This window comes from Lactuca virosa, chromosome 1, assembly GCF_052849685.1.
Source record: "Lactuca virosa cultivar CGN04683 chromosome 1, Lactuca_virosa_CGN04683_v6, whole genome shotgun sequence".
Lineage (NCBI taxonomy): Eukaryota > Viridiplantae > Streptophyta > Magnoliopsida > Asterales > Asteraceae > Lactuca > Lactuca virosa.
Window position 1 is genome coordinate 65,263,181 of NC_136426.1, and position 21,262 is coordinate 65,284,442.

Here is a 21,262-nt window from a genome sequence, read left to right on the forward strand (position 1 = left end):
CCTCTTCTTCCCTTTGCCTTGCCCGATAGCCAAAACAGGGGTAGTAGTAGGAGTAGGAGTAGCAACCGACTTACTCTTAAGACCACTTTCGGCAGTCTTCAGAAGTCCTTGAAGCTTACTGAGTGTGACTTCCTCCTTGTTCATGTGGTATGTCATACGAAATTGATCATAACACGATGGCAAGGAGTGCAAAATGATATCAATTGCCAACTCCTCAGGGGAGTTCACATTCAGTTTCATTAGACGGTCCACATACCTTTGCATTTTCTGCATGTGGCTCGCGATTGGTTCGCTATCCTTCATACGGGTAGTGATCATGGAGGAGATTATTTCATACCGCTCTTGACGAGCACTCTGATGGTACCTTTCCATCAGATCCTGATGCATCTCAAAAGGGTAATAGTCCTCATAGGACTTTTGGAGTTCAGCTGTCATGGTGGCCATCATGATGCATGCCACCTTGGTGGCATCTCTTTCATGTGCCTGATACTCAACGACCTCCTCAGGAGTAGCAGTGGACTCATCAAGCTCCTTTAGCTCCTTATCGAGGACATATTCCTTGTCCTCGTAACGAGTAACCATCCTGATGTTCCGGATCCAATCCATGAAGTTGGAACCATCAAAGATGACCCTCCCACAAAGGTTCATGAGGGAAAAGGAGCCAGTAGGGTTAGAGCCCGAAGCTTTGTTGTTGGAAGACATCTGAAAAGAAGAAAACAAGTTTAGATTAGATATATCGAATCCTTAATAATACACCCAAATGTAATATTAAGGCTAGGATCCAACACAATATATTATAACTTAGAAGAGGGATGCCGTAATCTAATCTATAACATATTTGAAGGTAGGTGAATGACGACTCACCAATTTCCACCATGAAAACGAAATGAATTATTAGGTTTAATTGGTTTTTGAAATTCCTAGATTCTTTTGAGATTCATTGAACTTTTCAATGGCATGTTTCAATCTCGATTGTGCCCTTCAAGTTTTGTGACTGGGATGCCGAGGATCACAAAACAAGGTGTGAATAACCATGCAAATTCACTTGGTACCCTTAATATTATCACCTAATCAATGTGCCGGTTAACCACACACGCTCCACCGATCTATGATAAACATTAAGTCACCCTTCGTGATCCTTACTAGTCCAAGTTAGTGTGCCGGTTAACCACACACGCTCCACCAACGACTTGGTAAGGTACAAAGTGTGAATTTCATGGGTTAGCACCATATTCACATATTCCTAAAGTAACTAAGATTGAGAATTTATATAAGGTTTAGTTACTTTATAATATTCATCATACTTTTAATGAGAATTTATAAGTCCTTGTCCTACCCGTTCGGCTAACGACCCTCCACCAGTCAAGCAAGCGGTGGGTGAGAGTGGACACCCATTAAGTTGCCATTTTATAGGCAACAACCTTATACCCACCTTATAGACTGGCTTCGTGAATGAGGCGTACTAGCGGTAAGACGACTTTGATCTTATACATATATATAATAATTAACCATTAATGTTATAAATAGTATAAGGGTTGAATTTTAACTTTTAAAACTCTAAGGGTTTGGAATTAAAGTATATTAAAGTGTGTGTAACTTTACAAATTCCAAAACTTGAGGACAAGTTTTGAAACTATTCAAAACTTTTCATTTCATAACTTATGAATTAAAGGTTCATAAAAATGAAGACTCTTCATTTCCATGTAACTTATGTGTTTTAAGTGTGTGTTTAAAAGAAGTGACCTTTGGATATCCATAACTTAAGGACAAATTATAGACTCCATTAAAACACATAAATGATCAAGAATTAATCCTAAACAATTCAGCAAATAATTCCTATCATCTTCTAAATTCATAAGAACATGAACATGATCATCAAAGTTTCAAGAATTATATGAACACATACAAAGCATGAAATTTTGATATAAGCTATTGTAAATGGATTAGAACAACCATTACACCAACTAAAACAAGTTTTAAAACACCAAAACAGTTTAGGGTAATGTTTCTAGTCCATTTCCAGCAGCAAAAGTCGAAAATCTGCATTCTGAGGCTCCTACTCGCCGAGTGCACGAACCTACTCGGCGAATAGGATGATTTTACACATGAACTCGGCGAGTCCCCCCATGGACTCGGCGAGTTCATCAGTCAGACAGCAAAAAATTGACCTTTTATCACTATTTTGCATCAAGTATCAAACAAACAAGCCTAGGCTCTGATACAACTGTTGGGTTTTGAGCATTCTAACACTTCCTAAGTGTACATGCAACCCTATTAAACCTTGGATCTATGTTTGTCTAAGATACATGCAAAATATTATTTTCCAAGGTTTATAACCTATCTAGCATGGCATGGGGTACTTTTATCCATAAAAGAACTAGATGAATTACATACCTTTTGTTGATTGTTGATTCCTTGGAGTTTGAGAGCCAAACACCAATAATGTGGATGCCTCAAATGGAAATCACAAATCACCACAAACTTGGAAAATGTATGAGAGAGTATACTAACTCTTGATTTTGGCCACCACACTTACACACACATTAGTGTCTTTTTCATGCAACATAAGCTTGTTTATATAGTGTTCATGGTTAGGGTGAAACCCTAATAACCCATGTCTTTTCCTCTTCCAAGGATCCATGGGTAAAAGCTCCATGGATCATCCATGGACTTCCATATAAGCTTAGCCCATTCCCAAATGAGTGTTAGCCCACACCATATAAATATAATAGCCCATGATTTAATTAGTCTTCCTTTTAATCACTAAATTAATTCATAATTAATTCAAGATTAAAACTAATTAAGTAACATGACTTTATATTAATATATTATAACTTATAATATATTAATAAATCGTAAGTATACAACTCTCATAAAATTATCCATAACTAGTTTGGGTGAAGTGCAACCCAAATGGACCATGCCGGGTCGGGTCAAGTATATACCAAATACGTTATGGACTTAGACACCTTATCCAACAGAAACATCATCGAAGTTCCATCCTTACGAGTCTTGTCAAAATGCACATATCTTCTTCTTCCTTTGACTTCCTGTTTAAAATCAAAAATCGAAGCCACACATGGCTCCATAATAACAAAAATCAAAAATCCTTACCAGTGAATACCATAATAACAACAAGTGTTATTATAGAATAATAGCTCCATAATAACAACCATTTGTTGGAAGATTCCCCCATGTACAAGCCTCCGCCACAGCCCAACAGCTTCACAAATTCAGCAATGCGTACCCACACTCTTATATTTCTTCAAGATAGTGCAACCCACATGCATTACCAAAATAGGTTATGATAAGGATAAAAAGAAACGCAACCACATGAATTCCTTCAAATCCTCACAACTAGTAACCACTGAAGCACTAGTGAACCGTTTTCTTTCTTTGTCATTATTGTGAACTCCACATAGTTCCTGACTTGGGTAGTACATCACCATGTATTTAATAATGAGGCTACAGACTTGTGGCTCCATCTTTCACTCCCTATCACACATCAAAATCTTAGGAACAACATACTAATCAACCATTCTCCTCTTCCTCCCTAAATGCCTGTCAGAGAGCAAACATGTGAAGCCAAGCTGCAACTTCAATCCTTACATCTTTCACTCCCTGAAACTCTTTATCTGAAAATCTCCCAAGAACTTTAGGTTGCGTTTAGTTACGGAAAAACAGTTTTCATTTTCCGTTTTTCGTTTTCCCTTTTCAGTTTTCGTTTTCCGTTTTCGGCTTTCATTGGAAAATTTAGAAAACGCGTTTAGTTAAAACTTATTCATTTTTCATTTTCAGTTTTAGAAAATTAGAAAACATGTTTAGATGTGTATTTTTCTATCGGTTTTCATTTTTAGAAAACGGTAGCGGTGGTAGGGTGGGCGTGGGGACGATGGTGGTGGTGGGGGCAGCGGCGAGGGGCAGTGGTGGCAGCGGGGTGGCGGCGGCGGTGGTGGTGGTGGCAGTGGCAGCTGGGTGGCGGCGGCGGTGGTGGTGGTGATGGTGATGGGGTAGTGATGGTGGTGATGGTGATGGTAGGTCGGTGATTGTGGTAGTGGTGTTGGGTGTGTGTGTGTGTGGGTGGGTGTGAGTTTGTGTGTGTGTGTGTTTGTGGGGGTTGGTGTGTGTGGATCACATGTTACATTATTATAGTTCCTTATATTTCTAGACAGCCCATTGTGTAAGCCTTGTATGTATTGGCCCAAGTGGCTTTGTATTTATACGTATGTTAATGTATATGTGTGTTATGCATGCTAAACCGTGTTTTTCCCATAACACACATATACATGAACATACGTATAAATACAAAGCCACTTGGGCCAATACATACAAGGCTTACACAATGGGCTATCTAGAAATATAAGGAACTAATACAATGTAACATGTGATCCACTAACAGTTGGTGTGTGTGTATGTGTGTTTGTGGGGGTGGGGGTGGGTGTGGGTGTGTGTGTGTGTGTGTTTGTGGGGGTGGGGGTGGGTGTGTGTGTGTGTTTATGGGAGTAGGGGTGGGTGTGGGTGTGTGTGTGTGTGTTTGTGGGGGTTGGTGTGTGTGTGTGCGTGTGGGTGTGTGTGTTTGTGGGGGTTGGTGTGTGTGTGTGTGTGTTTGTGGGTGTGTGTGTGGGTGTGTGTGTGTGTGTGTGTGTTTGTGGGGGTGGGGGTGGGCTTGGGAGTGAGTGTAGGTAGGTAGGGGTGTGGTGGGTTGGGGGTGTTAAGGTGAGGGTAGATAGAGGTGGATGGGGTGGGAGTGGGTGTTTATATTTTAGAAAAATTTTGGAATTAGAAAAATGTGGAAAACAATGATTATTGGTTTTCCAAAAATTTGCAACTTCTTTGTAATTTTAGAAAACGGAAAATTTTCATTTTCCGTCAAAAATTTAGAAAAATAGACGAACTAAACGCATTTTCAAAATTCTCATTTTTCTTGGAAAATTTTTCCGGAAAACGGCCCATTTTTCCGCAACTAAACGCACCCTTACCTTCCCGTTTTTGCATCATCGGATAAGGGAACCGGTTGGGTTATGCTCATAATTGAGTAATCAAAAGGTAAAATTTGCAACCGCCTTCCATGTTTGACATTACCTTTAGGGACTCCCTTTCGATTCCTTTCTTCCCCAGGAGATTCTTCGTTGTTGAACATAGTCTCCAAGGTGACGAAGATTGAGCGTTGGACTATGGCTCTCGTTCCAATTTCAAAAGGCATCTCCCGATCATTAAAGACGGGTGTCAGGCTACTGAGGGGCAATATGGTCTATCCATTTTATGTCAAAAGAGTTTTGATATTTAAGGACAGTATGGTCAATTTGCATTCTTTTATAAATTATAATATCTTAAAAATATAAAAACTGATTAGAAAACATTTAAAAAATAAAAATTAAAAATTGACATATAAGATATTTAAAAAGCTAATAAAATATATATAACATTTAAATTTTAGATCAGACAAAGATATTTTGAATCATAATAAAATTATATATGAAGTTACCCTTATATTTTAAACCTAAATCACGTTATAGAGTAAAGTCTAAGGATATTAAATTTATATATATGTTTTTGATAGAATTTCACTAAATTTGACGATCAATATTACTCCAAAGGAAAAATAAAAATCGTTAGACAATCACTTCCTACCATTTTCAGTTTTGAGTTGACTTCAACTTCACTTTTCCTTCTTCTTTCGCCTACATATCTTCTTCCAAATCAACCCACAGATCTCGTACAATCAGAAGTAAAAAGAACTCAAAGATCCAGTCAATCATTAAACTCGATCTTCCAACAGATACTTCGCAGTGGTTCCAGGTTAGCTTTCAGGTGACTGAATCGATTTAAACCATACCCACTGAACTCTAGTCTTTTGCCCCCAAATTTATTACTTATTTTGAGTTAATTTTGCGATCTCTTCAATCCCCAGTCCTATGTCCTGGTCTTGATTAAGAATCAGCAAACGGCTATCAAAAAAATCTTGAAAAACGTTGACTTGTTCAAATTCCTTCCATGAAGAGTGTTTTCATGTTAGGGTTTATCTTGATTCTCTGCATTAGGTTAGTGAACGCAGCGATTGGTATTGATCCTAATGGGTTTGGGGATCTAAGATCTACAAAAGAACCCCCTATGACCTTCAAATACGATAGAATAGACGAAGTAAAAAAAGAATGTTCTTCGATCATGCCTCCAGATTCTAACCAAAAACCCTACGGAAAAAGATTGTACAGAAGACAAAATGTCGTTCATTAATGGAGATTGGTGACAGGAGTTAGATAAAGCTCCATTGATGCCATTTGATGATCATCACAAACTAAATGGGTCAGATGGCTCATGGGATCCAAATTCATCATTGAACTTGGTTTCCTTCTGGGTTACTGATGTAGACCGAGCCCATCGATCCAAAAACTCAGTCAGCATCAACGGGATCTTACAGGTTGCAATAACAATTGGGGGATTGTACGGAGCAAAACCCTACAGTAATAACCCAATGTTTAACATATACCCGGGGCATTCGGAATTAACGATTCCATTCCAAGGGATTGTATCCGATTCCGAAGGAAACGATGGTGAAACTGTAATGTGTTTATTAGGGAACGCCATGTTGCCCTATCGTTACCCTGATTCCAGTAACCCATGGGACTGGGTTAAAGAACCGGGGTACATAAACCAACCACCACTCATTCAAGATGACCGGATTTTACTTGTTGTTCGTTACCCCAAAGCTTTTACTTTAACAAAAAGAACTATCTATGGTAGTTTGAAAAGTTTAAACGCAAAATCAAGCCAAAAATACTTCGATGAAGTAAAAATCTCATCTTCTTTAAGTGCTTCTGCAAATTACGAGTTTACCTCCGAAAATCTCGTTTCAAAAGCTTGCACACCATACCCTTACAAAGATAATTTTACAAATACGGGGCTCGGTTTGTACAAAGGAGCTGATTTTTGCCTTATTCTTGAACGTTTCACGGGTCAAGATCCATTAACCGTTGTCCCGAATTGGAAATGCAACCAAACGGATGAAATTTGCAGCAAATTGGGCCCGTTTGAGTAGGATTCCCGTATAAAAGCGACAAACGGTAGCTTCAAAGGTGTAAGACTTAGGTGGTGTTTGTTTTTTGCCCGCAGATCTTCTTAGCCTCTTCTGTTTGCGCGACGCAGACCACGCGCAGAACATTAGTCTTCACAGCCTGTTTGTTTTTTTGAAGACTGCAGACCTAAAAATGTCTGCGCGCCATCTTCTTGGCGCAGATGTGGACCAGAGTCTTCTAACATATTCAAACATCTTCTAGCTTAAAAAAACACATATATCTTGATTTTTTTTTTTAGTTTTTTTGAATTTATATTTATTCCAACTTTATTAATGATAAACAAATTGAAAAAAAAAGTTACAATACTTAAAAAAAAAAATTCGACGACACAAATATGAGATTTTTCACAAATTTATAAATAAAAATTCATTAGAATAATGGTCATTGAAGTTGTTTATATAAATATGAAAAAAATCATAATATATTCTTATATTTTTTGTGCCAAATTTTATAAAACATTATGTAATACAATATCGTCAATTTCTTAGAAATATATTTATGGTACGATTTTAATTGATTTAATTGAAAAAATCGAAGTTTATTTCCTCAATTTATGTATCAAATTCTTTGATTCACAATTACAATGTTTAGGTATAACTTTGCGACCAAAATTGTTGGTTTTTATCAAATATATACGTTAATTTGTACCATTTTTATTTTCACTTTTTATACAATAATACATAAAAGTTGATCTAGATTTGTTAATTATTGATAATAAAGTTATAAAAATATTAAAAAATCACTTTGTAGTTAGAACAATCAGTTTATTTAGATTTTAGCTTATTTTAGTAGCTTGTAGATGTTAAAAAAACAAACATTCTTCTTTTTTCATACTGCAGACGTTTGGTCCACCTCTTCTGCTGCAGAGGTCTATAGAAGTGGTCCGCAGACTGCAGACATTTTGCCTCAGAAAAAACAAACAACACCTTAGTCTTCAAGACGTTCGATGTGAAGAATCGCCTTCAAAGGGTCAAAAGAGTAAATTTACGAAGGTTGAAGCGGTTATTCGGGTTGTTTCTCCATTTGAGGATCATTACAATGCGGGTCAGCGAACCGGGTTGAATAATATGACACTTTCGGCTGAAGGGATGTGGGAATCATCAAGCGGGCAGCTTTGTATAATTGGTTGCCTTGGAATTGTCGATAAAGATGGAATCGGAATCGGGTGCGATTCCCGTATCTGTTTATACATTCCGCTCTCGTTTTCCATTAAACAAAGAAGCATAATTCTCGGGACAATTTCTAGTTTAAAAGATGGGAATTTATCTTTTTTTCCGTTAACGTTTGAGAAACTTGTACGCCCTTTTGAATTATACGATCAGTACACGGAATCTCATCCGTATTATATGTATTCCAAGATCGATTTAGCAGGAACAATTCTCGAAAAACACGAGCCTTTCAGCTTCTAAACCGTGATTAAAAAGTCATTTTTAACGTTCCCGAAAGTCGAAGATGCCGATTTCTATCTCGTTGGTTTGTCACTTTTATCTGAAGATCTTACACGTCACCACCCTGCGGTCCCTGATTCCGGGCCTAATCGTTTTTTAAGAACCGATGTGCAATTTGAGACTCTCTCACTTGGCCTGTTATTCGGTCATTACTAGTCTCTACAAAACGATTCAATTACAGAAGAAGACACACTGTATCACGCTAAATCGACATACACCGAACGACAGCTCCTATTGAATGTATCGGGTCAACTTTCGCTCTTCGAAGGGCAATATGGGAATGTTTCGGATCTTTTGGTCGAAGGGTTGTATTATCCGGTTGTTGGGAAAATGTATTTAGTTGGGTGTCGGGACGTACGGGCCTCATGGAATGTTTTATACGAGAGTATGGATCTTGAAAACGGGTTGGATTGTTTGATTGAAGTTGTGATATCGTACCCGCCTACTGCGACCCGTTGTATGGTTAATCGAACGGCTAGGATTTCAATTTCGAGTCAACGAAACGAGTTTGACCAATTGTTTTTCAAACCGGTCAACCTTCAAACAGTTCCGATTATGTATCGGGCTCAACGGGAAGATATTCTTTCTAGAAGAGGTGTAGAGGGAATTTTACAACTTCTTACACTTTCGGTTGCAATCGGTTTTATTTTAACCGGATTGTTTTACATCAAAGAGAATGCGGATGCGATCCCGTTTGTTTCACTCGTGATGTTATCGGTCCAAGCGGTTGGATACGGGATTCCCTTAGTTACGGGGGCCGAAGCGCTTTTTAAAAAAACGGAATCTTACGAAAAGTCTTCGGTTCTTGAAAAAAGTCAAATGGTTCGGGTCATCGATTACACGGTCAAGATTCTTGTACTGGTTTCATTCTCGCTAACATTGCGGCTTTACCAGAAAGTTTGGAGGGCCCGAATCCGGTTACAGACGCGGGCCCCACATGAACCGACCCGTGTGCCGTCTGATCGACGGGTTCTTATAGTTACCGGGCTGGTTCATGTGCTCGGGTTTGTATGTGTGCTTGTGGTTCATAACCTACAACAATGGCTTGCTGAATTTGAGGAGTATGTGGGTTTGGTTCAAGATTTCTTTTTGCTTCCACAAGTTATTGGTAACTTAATTTGGCAAATTAATTGCAAACCGTTACGAAAATCGTATTTTATCGGGTTAACTGTGATTCGACTTCTTCCTCATGTTTATGATTACATTCGGACCGCGATCCCGAACCCGTATTTTTCTGAGGATTATGAGTTTGTGAATCCGCATCTTGATTTTTATTCAAAGTTCGGGGATATTGGGATTCCTGTCATTGCAATTCTTCTTGCGGTTGTAGTACATGTTCAACAGTAGTTTAGTTATGAGAGGCTTGTGGAGGTTCTTGATTTTGGAAAGTTTAGGGTTTTGCCAAGGCGGACGGTGGCCTACGAGCAGTTGCCGCCGGTGGTGGCGGAGGCTGAGATGACTTCCGGTGGCAATGGAGATGTGGGAACGAGGAAGGAGGTTGAGGTGGAATAAACAGGATGATGTGTAGGTGTGGTTTTCATGTTTTTATTGGGTCATGTTGTATTGTAGATGTTGTGAGGTTTTTGTAAACTTGCCGATTTTTATATGTAGTTTTATTGCTATGTGAATTTGAAACGCATTTAACGATTTTGTATGAAATGAAGCGTGGGAAAGAGTACGGCAAAAGCAATTAGTAAAAACCTAAAATATCAAAAAACTAAAAGTTCAAAAAAACTATTTGATAAAGGCTATGTGAAGTATCCTTGTAGATAAGAAAATAAAAGTTTATCTAAAAGTAAAAGTTAATAGTTAATAGTTTCCTACTATAAAACAAAACCTTATCTTTTTCTTTTTTTCTTAAAAAGTATTTGTTTTTTTATCATAAAAGTCTAAGGTAGTGTTTATTTTTTGTCTGCAGATCTGCGTGGCCTCTTCTGTCTGTGCCGCGCAGACCACGCGCAGACATTAGTCTTCGCAGACTGTTTGTTTTTTTGAAGACTACAGACCTAAAAATGTCTGCGCGCCCTCTTCTTGGCGCAGATGTGGACCAAAGTCTTCTAACATCTTCAGACATCTTCTAGCCTAAAAAAAACATATATATATTTATTTTTTTTAAGTTTTTTTTAATTTATATTTTTTCCAACTTTATTAATGATAAACAATTTGAAAAAAAAAGTTACAAAACATAAAAAAAAACGTTCAACGATACAAACATGATATTTTTGACAAATTTATAAATAAAGATTTATTACAATATAATAGTCGTTGAAGTTGTTTATATAAATATGGAAAAAAATCATAATATATTCTTATATTTTTTGGCCAAATTTTGTAAAACATTATTTAATACAGTATCGTCAATTTCTCGAGAAAATATTTATGGTACGTTTTTAATGGATATAATTGAAAAAATCGAAGTTTATTTCCATCTATTTATGTATCAAATTCTTCGATCACTAGTTGTAATGTTTAGTTATAACTTTGCAACCAAAGTTGTTGGTTTTTATCAAATATATACGTTAATTAATACCATTTTTATTTTTATTTTTTATACAATAATGCATAAAAGTTGATCTAGATTCGTTAATTATTTATAACAAAGTCATAAAAATATTAAAAAATCACTTTGAAGTTTAAAAAAACCAGTTTATTTAGATTTCAGTTTATTTTAGTAGCCCGCAGATGTTAAAAAATAAACAGTCTTCTTTTTTCAGACTGCAGACGTTTGGTCCGCCTCTTCTACTGCAGAGGTCTACAGATGTGGTCCGCAGACTGCAGACATTTTGCCTCAGAAAAAACAAACAACACCTAATACTCGTCCTCTTTAGCATTGAGTTTTAATCGTGCTGATTAATTATTTTAAATTTCAAATTTATCATGTTTTAGCCACTATAACATGCTCAACATATTATAGGGGTGTGTATGGGGCGTTTTGGTTCGGTTATTGGTCAAAACCGAACCATAACCATCATGATTGGTTAATTCATTTTGGTAGTCATTGGGTACATTGGTTAATATTGGTTATGGTTAATAGTTAAAATTGGTTAACCATAATGTTCAAAATAATATAAATGGCGAAAGTATATTGGCATAAGAATGAAAAGAGAATACAAAAAATTCTTCAATGCCAATGTTTGTGACCTAACTTATAGTAATAGAATAAAATGTGTACATTTGATACTTAGAGTGAGATAACACATAATCACATTCAAAATAAAAAATATTCAATAAAAATATAAAACATTAAAATAATTAACATTAATAATTTCATATATTGATAATTGATATTAACATTAAAATAAAGCCAAAAATTCATACACGTTCGATGCGATTAAAAAAAAACTATAAAATAAAATAGTCAAACATTCATATTATGTGTTATCTGGATTAAAAAAAAAGCCAATAACTCATATATATTCAATGTGATTAAGTCAAAAACAGTAAATAAAAAAACCAAAAAATTCAAAAAAAATACATTCTTAATATATCACAAAGTCAAGAAGAACTAAAAACTAAAGTTACCTAGAAGTCTTGATTATAAAGTCAAAAAATCCTTCGAATAGTACTATAAAGTCAAAACAATATTTGATTAGGATTAACGGTGTGAGAAGTCTCCGATTAGGATTATGAAGATTAAACTAATTGTCAATAATGTTTACAAATTATAGAATTATCCTATTAGGAATTACAACAATAATTAATAATCTAACTCAATGCATGATTGAAAGATTATGTGTGTCTGTGTGATCAACCTTTGATGGTTTCATTACACGTTTGTCTCCTGATAAGTGAGGATTAATGAATTATATTTTAAAATTTTAATGAGTCTTAAATAAGTTTGACTACATTATTTTATATATAAACTATAATTTTTATATTTTAAAATATAAAGTTAGTGGTTCGGTTAACCTGTAAAACCATAACCGAACCGTTAGTTATCGGTTAACAAAAAGTAGAAACCGAACCAATGGTTTTTAAAATGGTTCGGTTATATCGGTTAATTTGGTTTTGGTTCGGTTTTTCGGTTATTATGCTCACCCCTAACATATTACCATCTTACCATTTACATCCATACATGTTACGTACCATTTACATGGAATTTAAAAATACTTTTCTCTAAAATTATTTTTATTTGACAAATTATGAAACTAAAAGACAAAAAATATAATTTATTCTTTTCCTATAGCATTGTATATACTATTAATTCTTAAAAAGTTGAGGAACAGTAACTTTTTTTCTCTTTCATCTTTTGCCACTTAACTTTTTATTCTCATTTTAACCCCATAATGCTTTTACTACTTTCGCATCTTAGCACTTCCTCTCCACCGCCTTTGACTCCACCGCCTTTTATTCTCATTTTAACACCACAATACTTTTAACACCACAATACCGCCTTTTATTCTCATTTTAACACCACAATACTTTTAACACCACAATACTCCACCGCCTTTTATTCTCATATATCAAAGCAGTCATCACTAGAAAAAGTTTATTTCTTGCTTGAGAAATGGATTGATTCTTTGCAACGCCTAGAACCAACGACAGTGTTCGTTGTCTCCATTCGATTAACGCTTGGAGCCGCCCCTTCAATCGAACACAATCGCCACCGCCGTTCAGTTCACCGCGTCTCCTATTGGCCGTCGTCAGCCAACATCAAACCAGTTGAACCGTAGACGACACCGCCTCCGAATTTTCATCTTTTCTGCCTACCGAAGAACACCGAACTCCGTGTTGTGACTTCTCTGCTTCTTACTCGCCGAAACAGTCACCACAACCATCAGACCGTTTCTCGTCTTCCGATTGTCGACGACCATTGCCCAGGTTAGAGGAATCGTCCGCCTTCTACTCCATCCTTTTTTTTCTTTTTGTTTCTTATTTAAACGTTCTCATCATCAGCGCCCTTAGTGAATTGCTTGAACCCTAACACTCCCCCTTTCTAACAGATTGTGTTATGCTTTTTTGGAATTTAATATATCTGGTATAAAATTCTTTTTGTATTTGTTTCTTTTGCAGGTTTCAAAGAATTGAAAGGGACGAGGAAGAGTTTTGTTTCAATATTAGGTTGGTTTAGTGAATTGAAAGACACAGTTTTAGGTTTCATTGAAATTTGATTGTTTATTTTGTTTAATTTTGTTAATGATATCTGTTGCATCTGCTTATTTTAGGGCTTGATTCACTACCCAACTAATCAGTTTCTAACTTAAACTTCCATCTTTGAAATATTTTCTTGCAGATTGGATTTTATGTGTTGCGTTAAATTTCGTTTGACTTTCATTTTGTGATTTTCCAATGGGATTGTACAAGACTACAAGGTTAATATTGACTTTGTGAATAACTTTTAATTTCTTCATAGTAAAATCTCATGGTTCTGCCTATATAATTTTTGCATTTGGAATGCAGAAACAAATTCCTTACAGTGGAGTCAACACTACACAGGGCATTGTAGATATTCCAAGCAGACAAACATCCAAGTCCAAGTGATATGGGTATTGGTAGAGCAAAAGAAGGGTAATTTTTTAATTTATAATGGTGTTGTTTATTTTTGTTGAAATCTTACATTTTTTTAGGTGGATTGTACCAGACAAAAGTATAATCTTTTTTCATCATTTCATCTAACTTTTTGGTTATGCTGTCTTACACATAAGTGAATTAAATCAAGCAAGAAACAAAAGGAAGCACACAGAGTGTTAGGATTAAACAAAAAAGTTATGATAATTATTTAAACAAATGTCTTAATTGACTTAGAAATGAAATGCAATCAGACGAAAAAAAAGTCTGCAAAAGGGTAAAATAGGTAAGTTGTTCTCATTATACTTTAAAATAGCTAACCAATTTTAGCAGTGGAAGTAGGATGCTATATATTTTAGTGAACATACATTGTTATTTTCTGTAGTTGGAGCAACAATCGTTGGTGGAGCAACAACCGTCGGTTGAATCTGTAGTTTTAGGTATGCATTTTCCCCATTTATTTAAAATATTCGTTATAAGGCTTCCTAGACTAATATCTTTTATTTTAACACAAGAAAGAGATAGAAAAATTTCACATTTGTCATTTATATGCAACTTATCTTTGTATATATTGTATATATGTTCATAATATTACTGTGCACCTGAACTTGTATTCGGGGCAACTGAATACACAACCACAATTGATGTCTGTTCAGTCGGTTCTGTCCTTGCCTAACTCCTTCTACGACAGGTTCGGTTCTTTCTGTGCCTTTTTAACTAAATCAAAAATTAATTACAATTTAAGAAAGTCAATTGCATTTAAACATCAACCTTAATGTTAAAAAAAAAATTAATCCATTAATGCCCATTTTACCCCTACTTCTATAAACGTTAACCGAATGTAGTTTTCATCTTTTTATCATAACTACATATAGTTTTCATGTTTACAGTTTAAGAAAGTCAATGCCCATTTTACCCCTATTTATAGAAAACAATCCTTTTATGATTTTCAGATTTTGGTGTTCTTTTCAACCTGCAATGATGTCAGTTACCATCATGGGCTTTTTTTAGGCAACCAATCTAATCTGGTATTATCCACAATTGCAATTACCCGCTCAAAGATTTGGCTATGGTAAGTTACAGTTGTCGTTATAATTAGCTGAATGTTTTTTTTTGTGTGTGTATGTGTGTGTAGATTATGCATATGGGTTACCAATCTAATGTTTTGTTTAAACCATCAATGTCGGGGTTAGTGTTGAAAATCTTAATCTTACTTTTCAACATATAAAAGATCTTTATCTTTTTGGAGATGTTGATGAGCAATGACGAAACTGCTCTTTTATAAATCTCATTTTAGCAAAATGTGTAAAATAGCAATGTACCATATGAAATGAGAAACTGTAGCTCAATAAGAAGATCATGACTTCCGCTCTTTATGCAAACAAGAATAACACATAAAGATGCTTACTTTATAACAAAAGAAAGCTAGAAGTATAAGGAACGTAAAGACAAATGATTGATATTCATATTTTTTTGTTGATTATAAATAAATCTTGATATGAACATATACTTAGGCCAGACGAACGACACCTTGAGAACGGTGAATATGACATGCCAAATTCAGTAAAGCTCCGTCTTGAGATTAGACAGAGAATGGTATGCTTTCTTAACCTTAACCTTTGGTTACCGGTTTTTGACATTAATTAATTTATTATTATTTGATTTAATATTTTGTAGTCACGAAAACTACAAGAAAATGTATGAAAACGGCAATGGTTTTAAACGAGGGTGAAGACGGGACGTCAGAAACCTCATATTAATCTAATTAGATCTTGTACAGATGGGCGATCAGGTTGGTAACTTTTTAACTTTTTCATTATTAGTATTTTTTGGTGCACCAGTTGTTGATTAGTTTTATTGCTTTTTGGTGCAGAGTTGATGCTGTTAAGGTTTATTTCACTACTATTATGAATTGTCTGTTTGTCAAGATAGGATTGTTAACATCTGTGTGAACAAGACGACCATGGAACACTTTCTTCCTTGCCCGTTGAAAGCAAAAGAAAAGATGATTGATCCCAAGTAAAAAAAAATCATCTACTATTCGCCAATTGCTCGGAGATAAAGAAACTTCAGTACGTTACTGTGCTGAGAGGGTAATCAAATCAATCTAGCTTTTGTACAACAATGAAAAACTTGATTTATCCAATAAATAGTACAAATATTCACACTATTCATTCTCCAAGTACAGAATAAGGTGCCATTGTTATCAGGCAAGGTCCTGCATCATCTACACATCTTTATTTTCATAGTAGCAGTTGTACATGTGACATTTTCTGTTCTCACTGTTGTATTTGGAAGGTTTAAGGTTAGTAAATTTTATGATCTCCTGGAAACTGTTTTCTTTCACTTGATTGAGTAGTGTATTTTTTTTAATAACGTATTAATATATAGATACGCCAATGGAAGCAGTGGGAAACATCTATCAGAGAAGAAAATCTCAACACTACACAAGGTGATTAAAGTTATATCGACCACAATATAGCTACTATCGATTTCATGATCTCTCTAATTTTTATACTTCCATTTCATTTTATGGATATCAAATCTGAAGAATTTCATGTAGTTCAAGAACCGACAATAACAGATGTTAGAAATCATGATATCATCAGGAACCGGTTCTTGGGTTTTGGCAAACGATCAGCTCTTTTAGGTTGGCTGGTAAGTTATTATCATATTGTTTCAGCTTCACCATTAATTAATTATCTTTTCCCCCCAATTTAATTTGTTCTTCAAATCTTTATTAATTATGTTATCCTAATTAGACAAAATTGCAAAAATGGTCCCTGTGGTTGGCAAATTTATGTGCTTTTGGTCCAGAATGAAATGTTGGTGCACCATTGGTCCAAAATTGGATCTTTTTAGTGATTTTGGTCCCTTTACACCTGAAAAGACTTTTATACCCCTCCTGAATTCCGTTTTCCTTTCCGTTTTCCTTTTCTTTTAGTTCATTTATTATTTATTATATAAAAAAAAGATAATTTACTCTAAAAGAAGGGCCCTCTCTCTCGCTCGCTCGCTCTCTCTCCCCCCTTCGTCTGTTGCTACTTCTTTAAAACACACACAAACACATACCATCAAGAACACCTCCACCTGACCTCCTCCTGCCATCAACGTTCGCCCCCATCACCATCCTTCTCCGACCATCTCCATCTTCTCCACCGTTATCCCCCACCAGATGCCTCTCTTTCTCAGACCTGAAACCCATATCTCGTTGGAGCTATCTCTCTTCCCTCCCATCACCGGCTGAGAAAGAGCTCTAGAAGCTCCAACGTTTTTCATCACCAGTGAACTAGAAAACCATCGTCGACAATCTCCCCAACCACCTGCGTTTGTCATGCCTTCTCGACGGGGGCTGATTATTTTCGATTTTGGATTTAGAGGGGGCTAAGTTTTTTACCTGAAAAAAGATTCTCAGGTTTTGATATTTGTTGCAGGTTCCAGGTTTGTTCTTGATTTGGTGTGATGTGGTCTAGTATCGAATTTCAGTTTTATTTGGGGAGAAGATGTTAACCGGTTGTCTTCTCCGACAATTAGGGTAGGGTAGGTGGGATTTTTTTTCCTGTGATGCAGATTTAACAGGTGGTGGTGTTATGATAACGGTGATGGAGATGACGACTGATTATGGTGGCTCGAATAGATAAACAAGGGTGGCTTTCTGCCACTCCCTTTCTCGTTGATTACGAAATGGGTTTGATCTTTCATTTTTTATGTTGTGAAACCAATAAAATGCACAAAAAATCAGACTGCACTCTACATGCTTGGGGATCTAGAAAACAATGGAATACCAAGAGAAATGATTCCCTTGACTCTATCTGGCCGGAAAAGACTAGATGTCGAGCGACAGTTGTGCCCCAATCATGTCCCACCACAAACACCTGATATGATATGGATTTTTATGGATGCGAATCTATTGAGGAAGGAAGATGTGGTGACGATGGTTGATTGAAGTTTTTGAGGTAGCAATGGTCGACGATGGTGGAGGCAGTGGGTTGAAGGCCAGTGATGGATCTTTAACAACATTAGAGAGAGAGAGAGAGAGGGTGGGGGTGGGGTGTTACTTAAGAGAGGTGGGGTGGGTTTTTTGGTTTTTTTAATTAAAATAATAGGAACAAAATTAAAAAAACAATCGGTTAAGGGCATAATCGTCATTTTAGGTAGAGTATGGACCAAAACCACAAAAAATGATAACCATAAGGACCAAAACTACACAAGATATCCAAATTTGGACCGGTGGTGCACCAATATTTCATTTTGGACCGAAAGCACATAAATTTGCCAACCACAAGGACCATTTTTGCAATTTTGTCTCCTAATTAATTAATGATCAAATTTGAAGCATTCTTTCTTCAAGCAATTCTATGGATCAGTGACGAGAAGCACAAAATCTAGTGAAGGTATCTTTTATAATTTCATAATTCAATCCAACATTAAATTCTTTTTTAAATAACGCGGTTTTTTTTAATTTATTTAGATATAGTTGGCGAATTTGAGACTAAAAGGATTTGGGACAGATGTAGTTATTACTGCATAAAGTATATCTTCTTCTTTCAAATTGAAACATGATGTTGACTTCCATTCCTAAATTTCTATATAAGACCTATCCAAAAATCTCTTGTATGTTAAATATATCTTCATCAATATAATGGTATGCTGCAGCACATATACAACCTGAAAGAACAAAAAAAAATATGACTCAGCGCCAACGGGCGCACATGATTCCCATCTAGTTTACATGGAATTTAAAAATATTTTTCTCTAAAATTAGTTTTATTGGACAAATTATGAAACTAAAAGACAAAAAATATAATTTATTCTTTTCCTGTAGCATTTACATGGAATTTAAAAATATTTTTCTCTAAAATTATTTTTGTTGGACAAATTATGAAACTAAATGACAAAAAATAGAATTTATTCTTTTCTTTCCACCGCCCCTTCATTTTTTTCTTTCTTAAATAGTAAAACCTTTTTCTCTTTCCATCAATCTTTCATCATGGCAAAGTTTCTCCCTTCCTGCTTATCTTGAAGTTTTTATTTTCCTTTTAAGTCAACTATATAAATGGTCCCTCAAGTATTTAGGCACTAATAATAATATAAATTTTATTATTTTAAAAATTCATATGGATGCCACGTCAATGCTATATGGACGAAGGTCATGAGAATTAACCTATATGGCATGCCATGTAATGTTCGACAATAACCGGTAAACTTGTTACAATATGTCTCGATGACTAAATAATGAAAAAATAAAAAATTTAATAAGTAATTAAACAAGATTAGTACTTCGATGCTAAATTGGGACAATTCTGACACTTTTATATCTAAAGTCGATACTCATTTTCTTAAAAGCTTAAAGTTATGGAAATCTTTCAAAAACTAACGGCTTTAGTTTTCTTTATGGTGATAACAAAAACCTAAGACTATTTGACCCAGTTGTCAGGGGAAAACTATATTATATGGTTTCTTATATCTAATTTTATACATATCTCCGATTGTTTCCTGGATCCCATGTATGAGTAGGTGAGTGTGTTTATACACCAATGATTTGACAATTTATGTAAATAAGGAGGTACATATAGCAGTACCCTTTCTTATTCATACTTTCAACATTTTCTTATTTTTTATTCGATTTCTAATGTAAACCGTGTTAAATTAAAGGACTTATTCAACCATATTTTATCTCAGATAGAAAATTTCAATGCTTTAGAATTTTAATGTACTTTTCAATTATAAATTAGGATTTTACCCGTTGTGTGTTGCGGCAGTGTCAATCCGTTTTGTAAACTGAATGCTCGTTGTATTGATAAAAATGTATGTACATTTGCATTTGTTGGTAGATGTGACAACCCGGAACTTCTATCTTGTACACTTAGTCAATTCAGTCAATATTCAACTTGTTTTGTTGATTTCTTGTACTGTTTAAGGGTTCATTTAAGTGTTCTAATCTTGATTATGACCAAGGTTGAGTTTAAGAATGAGTCAGAGTGTCGTATAGTGAGAAAACCGGGCCATACACACCTCTAGGAGGAGTGTACGGCCGCACACCCACTCCCTCGGCAGCACACTCACTTTTTGACAGCACTCACACCCCTATATAAAGGGTAGACCCCTTTCCTTTCATTCCTTTAACATCCTGGCAGCACACAACACCTTTTCTCTCAAGACTCTTCAACCGCAAACCCTCCCAAGGCTTCAAAAACGTGAGTAATCCATCCCTTAGCTTGTTGTACTTGAAGAACCACTTCATCTAAGCCTTAAGTGTACAAAAATCGACATGTCCTTCACTCTTTGAAGGAGTGCGGCCGCACACCTTCATAAGGTTGGCCGCACACTCCAAAAAGACCCTCCAAAGTGAGAGTTGGACTTCCATCTTCGAGTTAGACATGACCATAGCCTTCCTATACCTTAGAATTGGCCTTTTTGGACATTTTCATGTGGGGCGTACGACCGCACACACCCTTGTGCGGCAGCACACTCCTTGTGTGCGGCCACACACCCAAGTGTGCGACCACACACCCTTGTGTGCGACCACACACCCTTGTGTGCGACCACACACACATTCTAGGACCACAAACCCATTTTTAGGACCCTAAACTTGTACTACAACTAAGTATGGACCTAGGACACTTCATGGATGCAAGTATGGACCTCAAAGACACTTTCCAACATGAGTGTACGGCCGCACACCCCTTGGGCCGCACACCCATGGCCGCACACACCATTAAGGTGGCCATATACTCCCCTCATGCAATCCTTTAAGGTCCTAACACTTAGTGCGAGTAGTTTCAAGTTCTTAGAGTGGTTCTCCATCACATCTAGTGGTGAAATACCATCATTTGACTCCTTTATGTGTCATTACTTGTTAATTAGGATCAAATCGTGTTCAAGGCTTCACTTGAACATCCCGCATTCCGTATCGATCCTTCATTCAAATCGCCCGAGGTGAGTTCATACCCCTACATTTTCCGTGTTTTTAATGTTTTTAGGGGGGGATACAAGCCAAACTCAAAGTATTTTATTAAGTTTTAAACTTATTAATGCAGTCCAACGATTTCCACGTTTAATAACATATTCGGATATTTTATCTCTTTTTGTAATATGTTGAACATAAGGGAAACTTCTATTTTGGAAATCTAACTTCATAGCTTTCAAAAAGGTTTTTACAAAGCATTTTCCATATCAACTCTAATAAACTATAATGGGTATAGTTTGGGATAACTCTCTAGGCAGTTTTTA

At 35.9% G+C, this 21,262-nt stretch overlaps 1 protein-coding gene, 1 long non-coding RNA gene and 1 pseudogene across 2 annotated transcripts; all 3 read left to right on the forward strand.

Annotated features, from left to right (window-relative positions):
• The first annotated feature begins 5,174 nt into the window (after positions 1-5,174).
• LOC145114575 (uncharacterized) lies at positions 5,175-10,207 on the forward strand (annotated as a pseudogene).
• Positions 5,798-8,461, forward strand: LOC145142002 (uncharacterized). The gene has a single exon (XM_079074753.1). It carries the CDS (start codon positions 6,272-6,274, stop codon positions 7,034-7,036), a length of 765 nt encoding a protein of 254 aa, XP_078930879.1. The 5' UTR covers positions 5,798-6,271; the 3' UTR covers positions 7,037-8,461.
• A 2,519-nt stretch (positions 10,208-12,726) lies between the features above and the next one.
• LOC145142169 (uncharacterized) lies at positions 12,727-18,536 on the forward strand. Its single transcript, XR_013723296.1, has 13 exons — positions 12,727-13,342; positions 13,535-13,582; positions 13,755-13,833; positions 13,922-14,315; positions 14,415-14,469; positions 14,983-15,101; positions 15,544-15,625; positions 15,707-15,821; positions 15,903-16,334; positions 16,421-16,481; positions 16,581-16,687; positions 18,366-18,423; positions 18,501-18,536. It is a non-coding gene; the product is annotated as an uncharacterized LOC145142169 (long non-coding RNA).
• The last annotated feature ends 2,726 nt before the right edge of the window (positions 18,537-21,262 follow it).

Coding starts and splice junctions, on each gene's coding strand:
- LOC145142002 (XM_079074753.1), top strand. CDS start 6,272: ATGCCATTTGATGATCATCACAAACTAAATGGGTCAGATGGCTCATGG.